General features: G+C 52.9%; 1 protein-coding gene across 1 annotated transcript in view; it reads right to left on the bottom strand.

Moving 5' to 3' along the window:
* Positions 1-1,278: 1,278 nt before the first annotated feature.
* The window catches only part of SCMH1 (Scm polycomb group protein homolog 1), a 45,722-nt gene continuing 28,717 nt past the window's right edge, over positions 1,279-18,283 (bottom strand). Inside the window, 4 exon segments of the mRNA XM_082494131.1 lie at positions 1,279-3,470; positions 6,024-6,166; positions 7,349-7,552; positions 13,665-13,796. Of these exon segments, the coding sequence (XP_082350257.1) occupies positions 3,345-3,470; positions 6,024-6,166; positions 7,349-7,552; positions 13,665-13,796 (605 nt within the window). The 3' untranslated portion in view covers positions 1,279-3,344.

Genomic DNA, 18,283 nt, shown 5'->3' on the forward strand with positions numbered 1-18,283 from the left:
GTCACAAGTGCTGTGCCCCAGGGCTTGGTACTGGGGCCAGTTCTGTTTAATATCTTTATCAATGACCTGGATGGGAGGGGGGGGATCAAGTGTACCCTCAGTAAGTTTACAGATGACACTGAGTTGGGCAGGAGTGTTGATCTGTGGGAGGGCAGGATGGCCCTGCAGAGGGATCTGGACAGGCTGGATCGATGGGCCGAGGCCAAAGGTGTGAGGTTCAACCAGGACAAGTGCCGGGTCCTGCACTTGGGTCACACCAACCCCATGCAGCGCTACAGACTTGGGGCGGAGTGGCTGGAAAGCTGCCCAGTGGAGAAGGACCTGGGGGTGTTGGTTGACCGCGGCTGAACATGAGCCAGCAGTGTGCCCAGCTGGCCAAGGCCAATGGCATCCTGGCCTGTATCGGGAATGGTGTGGCCAGCAGGACTGGGGCAGTGATTGTCCCCCTGTACTCGGCACTGGTGAGGCCCCACCTCAAGTGCTGCGTTCAGTTTTGGGCCCCTCACAACAAGAAGGACATTGAGGTGCTGGAGCGTGTCCAGAGAAGAGCAATGGAGCTGGTGAGGGGTGTGGAGGACACGTCTGATGGGGAGCAGCTGAGGGACCTGGGGGTGTTCAGCCTGGAGAAAAGGAGGCTGAGGGGAGACCTGATCGCTCTCTACAGCACCCTGACAGGAGGGAGTAGCGAGGGGGGGTCGGGCTCTGCTCCCAAGGAACAGGCGATGGGACAAGAGGAAATGGCCTCAGTTGCGCGAGGGGAGGTTTAGGATGGACATTAGGAAAAATTTCTTCACCAAAAGGGTTGTCAAGCATTGGAACAGGCTACCCGGGGGAGTTGGCCATACCTGGGAGTATTTAAGAGACGTGTAGATGTGGTGCTGAGGGACATGGCTTAGTGGTGGACTTGGCAGTGGTGGGTTAATGGTTGGACTTAAAGGTCTTTTCCAACCTAAACGATTCTGTGGTTCTAAGTAACACGCGAGGCTTTTGAGAGGCAGTGGCAGCGCTGCAAAGAGCGGGAGCCCGGGGGGTGTCGGAACCTGGGGGGGTGTCGGAAGAGCTGAGCGGAGATGGGGCAGAAGCTGCTGCACCTCGCTGTCGTCACTAACAGCCCCTCGTTCATCGCATCACCAGAGTGCTTGTGTCGTTTTGTTTTTTTTCTCCCACCCGACAGCACCGGAGGAGTGGGCAGGAGCAGGCAGGGGTCTGCCTGTCCTGAGGCAACACCCCGCTGCCTGTCCCTGCCCCCCCTCCCCGGCTCCCCCCACAGTGGGTGCCCATGGGGAGATGCTGCCGGGGCCCAGCCAAGCACTGCCATCAGCGCACACACAACCAGCGGGGAGGAACTTAGTTATCCTTTTATTTATAAACAAATCAACGTAAAATAAGTGCAGAGGAAAGCACTGGCTGACCCCGCACGGGGACCTGTCTGCAGCGGGATCAGCGTCGGGTGAACACGAGGGGCGTCCCGGGGCCGATGCTGGGAGCAATGGGGCTCTGCGAGTGGCCAGGACCCCTCTCCCTCGCCCACACCGGTGCGGCAGCCGGGGCTGCAGCACAGACAAAAAGCCTTTTTATTACTTTGGGGTATTTTCTTTTTTTTTTTTTTTTTTCTTTTTTTTTTTTTTTTTTTGCAACTTTTCCCCTTAGGGGTAAACCTGACCCAGTGCAAGAGACTGGAGAGGTGGTCACCACGGGGGCCCTTTTTGCTGCTGGCCAGGGCCCTCGAGGCTGGTGGGGACGAGGGTGTGAGACGTTGCTCTGGATGCAGAGGGTGAGCTAAAGACAGAAGAACGAAGTGCTCGCAGTGGAGAGCCCCGTCCCAGCCCTTTGGTCACCGCACAAAGGAAGCGTGGGCGGGAGCTGTGCGCTGTGGCTGCGTGTGTGGGCACACGCCTGGGACAGCCCTCGCCTCCGCCGCTCCCCGTCAGCCCTTCCCCAGCTCATCCCAGGCCGGGGCAGGCGATGCTCTGGGGGATGCGCAGCCCCTGTCCCCACAGGCAGCCCCGAGCCCCACAGCCGCTGCCTGGGGGACGTGGTGGCATGGCTGGGTGCCCTCCGCTCCGATGCTCCTCTTGCAGCTGCAGTAACGTGTCTGGGACAGTGGGTTACCGCTCAAGTGCCATCAAAATAAATACATTAGACTGTCTGAAACAAACAGGTGCCTCCAGGTAGGGCAAAGCCCTCGCAGGAAAAGCAGCGCAAGGACAGGGCACCACACCGGGATCCTCTGACTTGCCAGACCCAACACCCTCTCCCACGCGCTGAGCTGGGACGGACCGAAACACCAGAGGACCGGGAGGGCCCCTGGGAAGACGAACCTTTGCATCTCTGGCTAAAAATCTCCAAGAGTTGCAAGTTCAACAACAGGTAGAAAAATCATTTCATCATTTTAAACAGACAACTCCATATAAAAAAAAAAAAAAAAAAAAAACCAAAAAAAAACCCTCAAAAAAAAGAAGAGAAAAGGGCCAGTCGAGTCCTGCAGCATCCAGCCAGCCTCCGGCGCCGACCCAGGCCAGTCCTTGCCACGGGCACGCCAGACCCAGCCACGTTCCTCGGCTCTCTGGCGGCTCGATCCGTGTTCCTGGGCAGCGCCACGTGCCACCACGTGGCCTCCCCGGTCAGAAATAAATACGAAGGTCTCCATCCCCAACCCGGCGTTCCCAGCCGGAGGAAGGCCGGGAGCTGAGGGGCAGGCAGAGTTGGGAGGTGAGTGGCCCCGGGACAGGCAACCGGGCTCCCCCCGGGTGTGGAAGACAGGGATGGGGGCAGTCGTTGCTCTGAGCTCGGTGCAGTGCTACGGGATGTTGAGTGTGGGTTGGGGGCACCGTCCCCCTCACAGCCGGGCTGCCTGGCAAAGCGCAAAGCGTCCAGCCCCCCACCCCCAGCCCACCGCCCCTCCGAGGGGACAGGAGCCAAGGGCTGCCCTGAGCAAGCAAGGCCGGGAGCGCGGAGCCATGGGGAGAGAAGCCGAGCTGGCGGGAGCGCCCGGTCCCCACAGGCTCTGCCCAGAGCCGCTGCGCCATCCCAGGGAAGCAGGACCAGGAGCCCGTGGCAAAGCGCCGGCTGGGCAGCAGGGAGAGACCCTCTGCTTCTAACAGGACGCCCATGACTCGAGTCTGGCGCGGAGCTCCAGGGCCAACTGTGCAGCAGCTTCCTCCCGAGTGCCCACCAGCGCAGGGATGGGCGGACGGCTGGACCCCTGCAGCGGGGCCGGGTGTCGGCGAGGTGTCCCTCTGCGGCGTAAATGGGTGTGTGTGCATGCGTACCTGTCGGCAGGCGAGCGCGGGTATGGATGGCCAAGAGCAGAGCTTCCAGGAGCCGTCCTGCCAAGCGTCCTCTCAGAACTTGCCTTGCTTTAGCTTGTCGATGTGATAAGTGAGCTTCAGGGCTGGCCCCAGCTTCAGCCCCATGTACTTCATCATCATGTCACTCCGCAGCAAAAGCAGGGCTTTCCCGTCAATCTCCTGCAAGAACAGGAAACAACAGCACTTGTGACTACACCTGTAAGCCCAAACACTGCCCGCTGAGCCAGGCCGTGCCCAAAATGATGACGGCTGAAGCAGCACGGCTGGATGCGAGAGCAGAGGTGGGTTGCACATAAGGTCCTTATGTGCACGGTCCTGCACATGGGCTGGGGTAATCCCATGTATAAATCCAGGCTGGGCAGAGAATGGATGGAGAGCAGCCCTGAGGAGAAGGACCTGGGGGTGTTGGTGGATGAAAAGCTCAACAAGAACCAGCAATACACGCTGGCAGCCCAGAAAACCATCAGCATCCCGGGCTGCATCCCAAGCAGGGCAAGGGAGGGGATTGTGCCCCTCTGCTGCGCTCTGGGGAGACCCCCCCTGCAGTGCTGCCTCCAGCTTGGAGGCCACCAACAGCAGAAGGACATGGACCTGCTGGAGTGGGGCCAGAGGAGGCCCCGGAGATGCTGGGAGGGCTGGAGGCCCTCTGCTGGGAGGACAGGCTGGGAGAGTTGGGGGGTTCAGCCCGGAGAAGAAAAGGCTCTGGGGAGACCTTAGAGCCCCTTCTAGTGCCTAAAGGGGCTCCAGGAGAGCTGGGGAGGGACTCTTGGTCAGGGAGGGGAGCCATGGGACGACGGGGAATGGTTTTAAACGGAAAGAGGGGAGATTTAGATTAGATATTAGGAGAAATTTTTCACTATGAGGGTGATGAGCCCCTGGTGCAGGTTGCCCAGAGAAGCTGTGGCTGCCCCATCCCTGGAGGTGTTCAAGGCCGGGCTGGATGGGGCTTGGAGCAACCTGGGCTGGTGGGAGGTGTCCCTGCACATGGCAGGGGGTTGGAACTAGATGGTCTTTAAGGTCCCTTCCAACCCAAACCATTCTACAATTCCAGGGTAACTGCAGCATCCCCGCACAGGCTTCCCTGCATCCCGCCCTGCCTGCAGCACGGGGGTTCAGCCCCAGACCCCCGTGCTGCGGTGGGAAATCTGCCGGGTGATAAACACCCAGGAGCCACGTGAGCTGGTCAGCATATCCTGAAGGGAGGCAGGGAGGAAGGAAGAGTGGGGTCAGGGAACGACTGAGGCAGTGGCAGTTCAGGGGAGCAGTCTCTCACTGAAGGGCATCATCATCCCACTGCAGGGGAAATGTCCTGGGAGAGGATGTGCCGATGTGGACAGCAGTCCTGCTAACAGGACACACGCAGTCCTGAAGTCCAGGTTGAAGAAGGAGGGAAGAGACCAGACCCTGTTAACCCAAAGAGACTGCCACTGCATGCAAAGCAAATTCCTGCAGTTTCTAAGCAAAGTCCTCACAGCTGGCACAGCAACAGCGGAGTATCTCATCTCCAGCACGGCTGATTTCAACATCACAGCTTTCAAAACTATCTGATGCTTTACAGCTGAGCCAGATGTGCCCCCACTGAGGCTCAGGAGGGGAGGGATCACAAAGCTCAAAATAACCAGAGAACAGCTTTGCACTTAGCGTCTGTGAGTGGAAGTTTTCCAGTCCCTTGCTGCACTCCTTTCCTTGCCCCGGTCCTGACTTGGCCCAGAGCTTTGCAGTGGACAGGTTTCCATGGAGAAAACATTAATGGACTTACAAATGAAAAATAAAAATCCCAACCTCTAACAACAAAATCCTGTCCTATGTCGATGCTCAGTTAGGTCTCATGGGGTAAGATCTCCAGTAATCTCCAGTACTTCCCCAGGATTGCCCATACAGGGGATTTTGATCCCTTAGCGGAGGTGAACATGCTCTTGCATAATTAAACCAATACATTTTTCAATTACTGGTGGTTATAAAATAGAACTGATTAAAAAAAAAAAAAAAAAGTGTTGTTTCAGCCCAGCACAGAGCAAGAAGTGTCCCATCCGCCTCTCCTGCCTGGGGAAGATGGGTATTTTCTCCTCCTGCTCTTCTGACTGCCCGAGCACCACCAGGTTGAACATGGACTGAATCATAAGGCAGAGGGAACACAAACTATCTGGCAGGAACAAGGACGTGAAGCTGCCAAAATTTTTGTAGCTTTAATTGTACAAACTCCATGCTGTATGTCTGCAGCTATTTTATACTTAAAGACATGCACAGGAACCAGAGCCTTAGGAAACCCCTTTTCATAGGAAACGGGAGTTTAGCAGCAATGCACTCCGTGAATTCCACTTGGAACGTGTTTCTTGCCAGGAGAAATTTGCTATGAGGTGAATATTAAGACTCGAGGATGAAGCAGGTTTTGTGTTTTCGGCAGCGCTAGGGTTCAAATCCAGCTAAGAGCTGAGCTCTCCATACACATAGAGGCAGCAGCGCCTGGAGCTTTAGTGGGGCTGTGGTGCCCTCCCCTTGACGATTCCTGAGCCCAAGCCTGAACATGATACAAGCAGGATTTATGAGGACCTTTTTTTTGGCACAAAACCTCCAGATGGTACAAAGTCCTGCCATTCTTCTGACTTGCCTAGATTTTCTTTGTGTGATGATCTGCCCCCTCCCACGTATAGTATATACATATACAAACATATATGCACACACATACATATATACATATACAGACATACTTACATGTTTTCGAAAGAGGTCAGCGTGGGGTCCCAGCTGTGGATCCGCTTCTCGTATGAACTGCATCACCTCCTCCACCGTCCAGGACGAGGGGTCGCGGCTGCTGAGCCGTGAGACGTCTCGAGATCCGAGGTACCTCTCTGAACCTGGGGGGCATTGGGAGACAGCAGCCGTTACTCCAAGTGTCCCCGCAGTGTCGCTCCAGCACTCATTCACCCTTAGCCTACACCACTCCGTCTCCTCTCTCAAAGCCACGGCAGAGACAACGTGAAGGGCACGTCCCAGCCGTGCCCAAGAGATTCCTGCGGCACAGGTCTAGCACCGAAGCCTTATTCTCTTTCCTTAGACGTTACTTTTCGGGGCAGCCGTCTATACTGAGCCCTTTTCCTCACTCTAAGCCCCCATTTCCCCTGGCCCCCCTTCAGCTGAGTTTGGTCGCCCCATTCCCACTCTTCCTTGCCCATCTGCTGTGACGGTTCCCACCTTTGCAGAAAACAATCCTCTGTTCCCGCTTCTCCCCATGCACCGTTTCTGCCCTCACTTCCCAGCTCCGAACTCCACCTTCAGCAACTTTAACGCAGCAAAGCTGTTTCATGTTTTCATCGGATGTGTTTTCTGATGGACTGAACCCATATGCGAAATTCTGTTGTCCCAAAGCACTGCCGGAGCTAACAAAAGTCCTGCTCCCAACGTGCCGGCATCGGCACAGCCCGTTGTTCCAGTTCTCTGCCTGCACACGCGGATGTGGGGGGTGGCAGACGGATCGAGGCATCAGCAGCCTGAACTTTTTAGAGGCCTTTACTGATGCCGCGCACCTAAAATTATAACTTTTTTTTGCAAACACCTGGATTTGACATGTGCTGATCTACTGCAAGGAACAGCTCTCCTGCCCCTACTCCTCCACACAGACAGGAGCCGTTTGCGCATCCACCCGTCCTCCCGCCCCGGCTCCCAGCCTCATCCGGCAGTTCTCGACTCCCTGGCCATTCCCAAGCCATCCTCACGGACTCAGACACCCATTTATCGCTTCGACAGCCCCCTGCCCACGCTCGCGACTTCAGCTCCTGCCTCCTCCTTCCTACCCACCGACCTCCGGGTCCCCCCTCGTCAGCACGCTGAGGGGTGACCCCGCAAGCATCACCTCTCCGTATTTCCACCCGCCCATCTGCCATGTCTCTAGAGCCACCGTTAAACCTAACAGACTACCTGTTTAACAGTGTAGAAGCCAGTCTCTGGTACTTGCTGAAGTTAGAAAGGTGTAACTGGAGTTAGAAAAGCCCTTTATTGCCAAATTTACAATCGGAGGGCCGGCTTCTTAACTCTCTTACCCCCAGAGCTAAGCCTACGCAAGGCAGAGGTGCTGCCCTGGGTGAGGCTAGAGGGTTGGTGCAGGTGCCTGTATCCTTGCAGGCGATAGTCTCTGGAGCTCCTGCTGTGGCTGGATGAATTGACAGAGTTCAAGGCAGAGTCCATGGGGTCCAGGCGAGGCTCCAAGGGCCCTGGGAGGCCATCTCCCAGAACAAAGGTTTCACCTGGAACGCACCAAGCTGCAGTCAGTGCACCCGAACGCCACGCAGCCCGAAGTTACCGCTCGGCGGCAGAAAGCAGAACGGCAGCAAAGGCAGCGCTCGCGCGCGGCGACGGGAACAGGGTTGAACCAGCGCGCTGGCAGTCGCCTTGAAAGCACAGAAATGAAACCAGGCGCTGCTGAAGCGCTGCAGCCTGGTGTTTGCCTGACAAACGCCAGTCCCACCAGTCAGCAGTGATAATGGTTGGTGCTCAGACTGGAGCAGCAGCTGCTCTGTTAATGCTACCACCAGCTCTGGCTCGCAGTCCCGTGTCCTAGCGGCTTCCAGAGGCTCCTCCGTGGCAGTGGGACACCACGGTGGCAGGCGGCGGAGGGCTGCCCGTTCTGGATGCCAACGGACACAGGACTCACACAAGAGCCCTGAGCGGGGAGAGGAGGTTCCCTGAGATTCAGGGTCAAGCGCTGCACGTTATCGGCATTAGCGTGCAAGGTAAGGGACCAGGCGGTTGGGATTGCGGGGGACGTTCAGTAAGACTCCCGCTGTAGCCCGCACAGCGGCACACATGCGGCGCAGAGGGAGCAGCAGGTTCCTCTGAGCAGCTCGGCTGCACAGCCATGGCCAGGCAACACTCTCACGCCGTGCAGATCCTCCAGCCCCGAAAACACGGCGCTGATGACCAGCTGCTCACCCTTCCTGACCTCCCGCTGGGCCTCCTGCCTAACCAAGTGGGTGACCAACACCCTCTGCTGGGATATGCGCAGGAGGGACGGGGCAGAGGGCTCTCCCCGGGCACAGGTCCCAGGGCAAGACTGGCTTCCTCACCTTCACTTCCAGAAACACATTCAATTTTCATCTGTCAATGGCAGTGTCAGGATGGAGGGGCTGAAGAAAGTATCCGGGGTGATACGTTGTATGGGCTGAGCCAGCAAGGTCTCCCTTTGCTCTTATACCGTGACAGCTACATCCTAGGACCACGTGTTTGTAGGTTTTACTCTGGCACACACAACCACAGTCCAGGTGGACCTGATGCCTCGTGAGTCATCCTCAAATACCTGCGTTCTTTATTAGGAAATACCCAGCAAGTTCGTACAGCAGCAGAAGAAAGCAGATCCTACAATGAGGGCTATTGCCAGCGCACTTTAGGCTGGGCCACCACATCTGGCCACATCTGGACCTGCATCCATAGAGACCCCGAGATCAGCTCACAGTCCTGGGCTCCCGCCACTTAAACACCACGGTAGGTGACAAAGATGAAGAAACCTGAGCGACTGCCCCAGCCAGGCCCCGGGCTTCTTCCCTGGGACCTCCCAGGCCACAGGAGCAGCAGGTGAGAAGCCAGCAGCACAGCGAGGTGGTGCTGAAGCAGGATGGTGGTGAGGGCGCAGAGTCGATCCTGCAGCGCGTGAGACCCAAAAGTTGTTGAGATCTTCCCAAACTTTCCTGCTAAGCTGATGCTGCCATGCATCTCCAATGAGGGGAGACGCAGCTCACCAGAGCCTGAAGCAGTACCTGAGCGTTGCAGAGGTTGGGCTCCACCAAATGGGGCAACCTCTGTTGGAGGCACGTCACTTTATCTGGTTTCTATGAACTACCGGACTACTCTTTGAACTGGGATCCCCTGGTTTCAGTGCTTCTGCTGCCTGTGTTTGAGGAGAGATCTGAGGGGCGAGTTCGGCCGGAGGCAGCCAGCCCATCCCAGCCCTGCCTTCATCTCCTAAGGCTACAAAATGGGAACATCCCTCTTGTCCAGCTGTTTGGCAATTCAGGGAAGCAGATGTGAGGTTATCACCTGTGTAACTGCAACCCTCCATCTCCTGGGCTTTGTTACTCTGCACTTGAGGCATTTCTGCCTTTCTTTGCTTTTTACATCTCCGGGACACTCTCAGAAACCAGCAGCAAGTCCTTAAAATCTCACGTAGAAACAGTGCTGATGCAAAGACTGTTATTCCCCCGGTGCCCTGTGCTGTGGGCTGGCCCACGTGTCCAGTTTCTCACACGAGCAGATGTGTTTTCACCTGCTCTCTTTGCATAAAAGGAGGCTTTGGGACTCATGACTACTCCTGAGTGATTTTGGACCCCTCCTTCATTCCTGCACCATCTTCCACCATCCCATTGAAGCACAAGACTGGATGCCGACCCAGCGCTGAGCTGGCTGCTCTGGCACAGGGGTGGAGAGGGATTCCCTCCAGGCCCAGACAGACCCACACCGTGGATGTGACTCACACCAGGGGCGCTTTATAGGAGCTTCTTCATAGCAACTACATTTGGTTTCCTCTCCAACAGGACAGTTCTGCTTAAAACCCAAACCGCTTCCCATTCGACATCTGTGCAAAAGGATGACCTCTGGCTCCTGGCAAAGTGCAGAGGCACGAGAAGGGTCGGCGGGCACAGCCCTTCGCACCGCTCCGGATGCTCTGGGACAGGAGAGGGGCTGCGGGTGTGGGAATGGGTCTGTGCTGCACATCTCCAGCCTCCACGGAAAGCCAGCGCCCTCTGCGAGGTGACGCACAGCCTCAACTTGCCAGGAATCCCCAGGACACTCGCCCCAGATGTGCTGGGTCAGGCAAACGTGTGTGTCTAACTGCTCGTGAAGACCCTAAAGCTCACACAGAGGGGATCTGTGTCAGCAGAAAGAATTTCTGGGCTCAGCTCGCAAAGACTACAGCTTGGGAGGCTGGGAGAGCACGTGCGCGTCGGTGCAACGCTAAGGATCCAAAACTCACCCTCAGAAAATATTTAACTCAATCATTAACACACTGTCGTTATTCTGATGTGAATGTGCTGTGATGCACTCTTCAAGTATGTGTTCGTGTTCTCACACGTGCTTACGATCATACATCCGAGGAAGAGGATGAGGCCACACAACCGGGGAGCACTACTCTGTTTTGCTCAAGAGGTAGAACTGAAGCTGCACGTTCACCCTCAGGTCACCCATCTCCAGACCGGTGAGCGCTTGGGCGTGCTGTAAATCCTGCAGCAGAGCTGGAGGGGTCTTGGGAGGGTCAATGCAAGAGAGATTTAGGATTCTCTTAAAAATACAAACACACAGAGAACTGCTCAAATGAACAACACCTCCAGAAACGAGAGAGGGGAACGAGGCAAGAAGGGAATGATTACTCATCCTGTGAATCATCTGTGGCAGAAGACAACATGCTGCTGCAAGTGGCGGGGCACAGACCGCCTGCAGGCGTATACGCTATCCAGAATCCTTTCGCCCTCGATAACTAGCTTTGGCGTGAGGAGGAGGTGGTTAATTCCTAGGCAGATTTTCTTATACAAACTGCTAGTTTTAAATAAGGCTTGCAACTGGAGCATTGTAGGCAAACATGCCACGATTACTGGTGGAGAGGCAGGGAGCAGCTAATTAAAGTTTAATTAAACCAACAGTGCTATAGATTCAAGAGGGTCGTTTTACTGTTAAAACATGGAGTTTGGCCACAAGCGTAAATCTGATTTGCACAACTACTAAACACCCACTGTTTCCAACAAATGATAGTCTTTGAAAAGCAGGTCCCCACTGGGCTGGAACTGCAGCCTTTTAGCGAAAAGCTACATAAATGCCACTGGATGCAAGAGGAAAAACAATGTGAGAATGAGATGCCCACCTCATCTTTCTGACTTCTTGCCAAAGGCACGACGAACAAAGACTTCCCACTGCTCCTCACTGCCTTCAATTTGGCAAACTGGAAACTCTTCAGGTACTGCTGTCTGTCATACTGCTGAAGCCAGAACACGCTCTGCTGGGGAGTTCATCGCCAAGAGAAGATGTGCCTCCTTGCTCGAGAAATACTCAATATCTGAGTATTTCAGGCTCATATTCTTAAAATATACCCTCAGAAATGCAAATATTCCTGCCTGTGCGTAAATGTGATGGTGGAGGGGCAGGAATGGGCTTTTAGCTGGATAAAAATGAATTTGTAGATGGAATTTGGAACTGCAGCTCATTTCTCCCTGCCCTGTACGCCCCCTGCTTGGACCAAGAACAGAACAAGACCAAGTTGCTGTAGGAAGCTGACACACCAGCAGGATCATGCCCCTCACGTGAAGGCACACTTTCTGCCTACTTGTCTTTACTTCTCTACAGAAGACACTGGAGTACTCTGGGCATCCATATGTCATGTCCCATTCAAAGGTCAAGAGGTAATTGAATAGACTTTGAAGTAGACTAACAATCAGTTTTGTAGACAACCTAACATAGGTTCCTCCTTGGAATTAGCCTGGAACCTCTCGGCCTGGAGAAGAGAAGACTCTGGGGAGACCTTATAGCAGCTTTCCAGTATCTGAAGAGGGCCTACAAGAAAGCTGGAGAGGGACTTTTTACAAGGGCATGTAGGGATGGGACGAGGGGCAATGGCTTCAGACTGGAAGAGGGGAGATTTAGGTTAGGTATCAGGAAGAAATTATTCACTCTGAGGGTGGTGAGCCCCTGGCACAGGTTGCCCAGAGAAGCTGTGGCTGCCCCATCCCTGGAGGTGTTCAAGGCCAGGTTGGACGGGGCTTGGAGCAACCTGGGCTGGTGGGAGGTGTCCCTGCATGGGGCAGGGGGGTTGGAACTAGATGGTCTTTAAGGTCCCTTCCAACCCAAACCATTCTATGAATTACCCGTCATGCAAGCCTCCTTTCTTCAGTGACAACAGAGTGTGCGATACTCACCAACTAACCAAGGCACCATAACCTCAAGAACACACCACTGGGCTTCAAGAACAGGCCAAACACTGCATGTTCCTGCCGGTAGAGGAGGAGCTAACAGGCTTTGCTAAAGGTTACCTAAGTGCAGTGGTTGATGTATTAGAGGAGAACGTCAAGGAGAGCAGCGAGGACATGTACCTAGAGGTGAGAAACAGACTGGGCCTCAGGGAGCAATTTTTGACTTGTCAATCTGCTGGAACAGATGAGACAGTCCCACACGTCACCTTGTTTTTCACTTCAGCTACGTGACAAACCTACAATTTTAATCAATGTAGATATAAGGCCATGAGAAACTGTCCATCATAGGGTAAAAGTTCAGATCAGCTGTGCTTAGATACGGGGTCAGTAATCCTGAAGAGCACAGGGCACAATGACGGAGGGAGACTAAAATCACACCACAGCGCATGGGAGGCTGTGCTCTCTCCAATCTGGGATCAACAACCCAAGCCAGCAAACTCAGCAAGAACCGGGGAAATGGTGATTCTAAAGGGACAGCAACAGAGCACAAAGCCACTGAACTACAAGCTCAGCCAACAGCCTCCAGTGATTTTTCAGGGACATATTACAAAGAATTGAGACTAACACCTTGGCAGATTTCACCACCAATTAATTAAAAGGCTTCAGTAAGGCTGAATCTTCAGTCTACGTGATGGAGTGTTTGCAGATAAAAACAAAAGGGAAGGTGGAAGTGTATTTATGGAAGACTCCTGCTCAGGCTCAGGCAGTCCTTCAGCTATGTGCACCCCTGGAAATCTCCCACCTGCACATGCAAGGGACACCCACGGACCACATACCAAAGGGGACATCTCTGCAATTGCTTTTGAGAATGAGGCACAGCACATCTGCAGCAGCGTTACCCAGTGGACACGGCAGGAAGCAGCACACTGCGGGATGTGATGTGATCTGGTTTAGCTGGTGGAGCACATGCTAGTGAGACCCTCTCTGCTATTCAGGGAGGATTGCGAGGAACAAGATGGGATCCTGGGAAAGGGCAGCAGGTTCCTGGTTGTACAGCTGCACATCAGCTTCTGTAGAATACACCGCAGCAAACCATCATGGAAAAAATTGGGGGAAGATTGACTGAAGCATCTGGGCAGTTTTATGACCGTTAATACCATGCATAGCAACGGAAGCTAAAATACGGGTAATTAAATCCCAGATTATATGGTATTAGATGATGACTATCAGGGTTAGAAGGAATTCTCCCTGTGTTCCACACGCCTCACACAACTGTTTGGGGAACCTGCCTTGGCATAGAGTGGTTTCTTCACTTCTCTCTGAAACGCCAAGCGCCGACCCATGCCAGAGACAAAGCAAAGCAGACTTCCTAAACCCACGGCCCGATTCGGCACGGCAAATCTAATCCTGCTGTATCCGTTACAAGTCGCTATAAACAGCCAGCTTTGGGAAGAGACGCTGTGCTCACCTTCCAAAGGGTGACGGTCATTCTTTGGTAACTTGGGGGAGAGAGGAGCACTGTATGGAGGGGAATCTTGGGAATACCGCTTTGTACCCCGGCCTGGTCCCTGCAGAGTGCCGTCTAACGAACTGCTTCTGTCTAGGAAAAGAGAACAAGCCCTATTTAGGAGTGGAGACTTTCTGGGAAATTCAGTCTTGCCAGAGTCACTTGAGACTCGCATGCATCGCCAGCCCGGCAACAGCCTGTTCAAACTGCAATCCAGCACATCTGTCGGTGCTTAACAGTTTATATCTTCCTCTGCAATTTTTATCAGAGAAAAAGGGTGGCGAGAAACCTAACGGAGAATCTTAGCCATGTTTTGCCATATTTCACCCCAAATATCACCTCTGATTGACTTAATTCCATTTCTCCTCATTCTACCCCTTGGCTCATCCCGCACGATTCCTGCTCCTCCCCACTTTTCCCCTTTCAGACGCACGTAACCCTCGGGCGATTTGCAAACAACCTTCGGATGATTTGCAAACGCTCTGTGCCATACACAGTGCTTCATTAAACCGTACTCAAATTTTCAATCTTTCCCCAAACGGATCCCTCAAGCGCCCCAGCTGTCGCTGCTGCTCTTCTCCAAATGCTTCCCCACGACGGGGTTCTCCGTATTCGACGCGGCAGACGGGACGTCAGGCCGGGCTGCGGGACGTCTCTTTGCAGGCGGCTAAAGGCTGCACACAACATGTCAGTGGGTGGATGAACACAGAGAATGGAGGTGCTAACAGGGATGGGAAGAGCAGCCAGGCAAGCAATACAGCGGGTGGCAGTCCATGCCCCGTCTGGACAAGGCATGGTCAACTGAGAAGCAACGAAGAGGTTCCCCACCAGCCGCCGCCTGCCCACGTGGGCCACCAACGCTCCCGGGTGGCTCCTTCCAGCTGCCCCGAGCGTGGGCGACGCGTGTGAGCTTGCAGCATTGAAGGTGTGCAGGGAGAGGAGGGAAATGCTCGAAGATAAATGCTGGGAGCTGGACAACAGTGCGGAGCAGCTCCAGCTGGGGGTGCAGGGCAGGGACGGGGGCTGGAGGGGTGACAAAAATACGGCGGGGAGCGACTGGGACCGGACACCAAGGGAGATGCATCACGCCAAACAAAGAAACGAAGGTACAGATGGGTGGGAAGCACCAGACGGTCACAATTTAGTTGACTAAAGAGAAATGCAAAGGTAGAGAAAAAGAATCTGTTCTGTCCAAATCCTTTGGGGAAATGAAAGATAAGCTGCTTATACTGAGGCCCTGGGAATCCATACAAGTATGATCAAAAATCACTGTAACATTATTAAAAAGACAAATACTGTCCTCAGGACAAGAAACATTCATTTCCCAGACAGAGACAGGAAACAAATGCTCTTAGTAATGTCTCTGGATATCTCTAAATGTAAAACTGCACGGCCTTCTTCACCAAACAGTCACAGAACCACAACAAAAGGAGACACTTTTATCAGGTTTTGTTTTGGGTTGATTTTAAAAGTAATACGAACACAGCAGGTCAGGTTGTAGAAAATAACCCAGGGAATCAGAAGTTAGGTCAGTGTAAATTAATGGGAGGATAAACCAAAAGTAGGTCTGTAGTTAGGGTCTCCGATTTTAAAGGACAAATTTTAAGAAAAATAAAGAAATAGTGTCATGCACAGAGCTGCACTCAGCAGTCATGATGTGGATCATCAGGAAAAAAAAGAAAATACCTTCAGTTCCAAAGATGCCATAAACATCATGAATGTGTATCATCAGTGAGGAAATAACCTGGGAGGAAAGGCCCCCCCAGTCTAAATAAATGCATAAACGTTCACTTTGAGAAGGAGGCTGAGAACATGCAGATCATTTAGTGGAGATGAAAAGGACCTGCTCAGCATGGCAACGTATACCTCAGAGGATGGCGAGAACCGGGAGGAAGTGAACTTTTTTTAACTCCTTCTGTCTTTTTGACGCAGTGCCAAGGAAAAGACAGGACTGTGTTTTCAGCTAGGGAAGTAACAAATGCATGGGAACGGAGCGAGAGGATACTGTGCAGAAAGGTAAAGATTGAGAAAAAAAGAAAAAAAGGTTGTCCTTGCCTGCTAATGGTGGGAGGGTGGTGGGGAGGAAGAGGAGCACAACTGCCCGTGCCTGGGTTTGTGCTGTTGGCCGTCCCAAGGCAGGCAGTTGTTGGTCAGGATGTTGGCCATCCCCTTTACAGCCAGTCAGAGTCTGCTCACCTCATCTCATCAAGTCAAAGACAAAGTCAAGGCCCCCACTTTAGGATGCTGTAACTTGCACTGACTGCACTGGTACCCCCTCCCCGAGCACAGAGAGTGCCTACACAGCTACCTCAGGTGACATCCACCTGCGTCCACTCAAATCCCACCCTTCACCTCCAGTCACAGCCGTGCTGAACGCCGGGGCTCAAAGGGTAAAATAAATGGGACAGGAATGAAAATACACACCATTGACTAAGCAGTAGAAGTCAAGTAACAGAACGCGCTCAAACTGGGGATGCGAGGGTGCGGAGGAAGCCAAAATGTAACTTAGGAAAGAAGGTACACGTGAAACCCTGGGTCTGCTGCAGCAAATTCTAACAAAACGCAGTGACGTGCTGCTCAGAGTGACTGGAAACATGATGCTAACACTTCAAAAAGAAGGACAAAAACTATTTTGGCAGTGAAATGCTCATGTCTGACCTCAGCAGTACCACAAGGCTTGCAGGAGGTTCTGAAAGAAAGGGTAAGTAAAATACTGCAGTTACACATGGCACATACTGCATCAGGCGCTCATCAGAAGAGACTAACCCCATAGTCTCCTCATCACGGGAAAACAACTGATCTATTGGACAAAGGAAGAGCGGTCAATCTCATTTACCTGGAATTCAGCAAGGCATCCAATAGGGAGAACATGAGGATCACCAGAAGCTTTGTTATATGCACAAACATCTGATTTGAGGGGAAAAGCAGTCGGCAGAGCACTGAGCAAGAACCTGAGGCTGGAGAGCCATCGCTAACTAATTTTCTCAAGGATCATTCTTGAGCCCAGTGTCATTTAATATTTTTATTAATAACTTTGCACAAATTGCAGAGATTCACTGATGAAATCTGCTGATGTCTTCCCATGTCAGGCCAGATAAAGTAGCATTTGAAATTATGCTGAAAAAATACATATAGAACGGAGTATCAGAAAGAAGGTGAATCCAGCAGCAAGACACAGATATGCACTTGAAGCACTGTCCCATGAGCTGGGAACTTGCAGCTGACAATAACGGAGGAGAAGACCAGGGTACGTGACCAGGATGGGTTGATCATCACCTGCCACAAGGATACAGCGACAAAAAGCAGCTTCCAGAGACATTTCTCATGAACATGGTGGTGCCAGTGCTGTGGCACCAGGTCCTTGTGAGTGCTGGGTGGCACTCTGGTCACCCTTGTGAAGTTTAATTCAAACCAACATTAGACGAGGAGAGCAGAGAGCCTTTCTCACCAGAGGAGCCACAAGGCGAGCTCCCCTGAAGGACACAACTGCTCCCTAACTACTTCCAGAAGAAGGAGAACTAAGATAAGCTACAAGACAATGTAAAGACAAGGACAGTCGGATACCAAGTTGCCCAAGAATAAATCTGGGCTAGAGACTACAACACAGTTTCTAAAAATTCAGCAAAAAACCTTGGAGCAGCCTCCAGTGGAAAAGCAAAATCTCCAACTCCAGAGTTAATTAAAGCACCGCCGAATGCTGTGGTGCCTGTAATAGCAGACCAAAGGCTCAGTGGTCCCAAAGGTCCCTCCAGTATGTTTTCAGATGGCTTCAGATCAGATCTACCTGTTCACAACATTTCACAGCCCATCCCTGTTCCTATTAACAGCAATCAACCTCCTGTTTTCTTGTAAATTTGCTGTTCCCTGATGTACAACTTGATCTGCTTCCCCTGATTTCCATGTTTATGCCTTACTTAGCAAGACAGAACGCCAGGATGCAGCTGACCCAAGGGCTGCTGCAGACCTTCCTTCTTCTGCCCCAAGGACACGCAGGAATTCTCCATGGCATCCACAGTGATGCTCCTGTAAAGGGAGCTTGTTCTGGGAATTGAGACCAGCTCCCAGTCATAACCAGTGACCATTTTCTGGAAGAACCAGCCCCATTCTGGCACATGAGCACCTGTGCCATAGAGGAAACAAGGCAGGACACACAGAGCTGAAGACCATGGCAGCCTTGACACTTTGTGTGATTTAAACTGATGTACAACTGCATCCTCATTCTTCCATGACCGGCCATAACGTCTCAAAATTGCCGGTACTGTTTCTTTGCCCTCACCAGAAGCCACTGTAATGTGCAGATAACAATATTTATCATCTTCTTTCAGGTGCTTGACAAAAACGTTAGATGACCAGATGCCAAACAATCCCCGAGACATCAGTATGAACTACAGGAAGAGGTGTTATCACTTCTCTGGACTGTGGTTAATCTTCCTTTAATCCCTGCAAACACTCTAATGAAGAGCTCAGGAGGGGCAGGTCTCAGCATCATGTCATATCTGGTGTTCTGTCTGCGTTTCCCTGAATTCTGGCCCTTTATGCTTTTCCACCCTGCCCGGCAGCTCAACTCTCAGCACAGACAC

Source organism: Vanellus vanellus (genome assembly GCF_965231255.1).
Source record: "Vanellus vanellus genome assembly, chromosome: 22".
Taxonomy (NCBI): Eukaryota; Metazoa; Chordata; class Aves; order Charadriiformes; family Charadriidae; genus Vanellus; species Vanellus vanellus.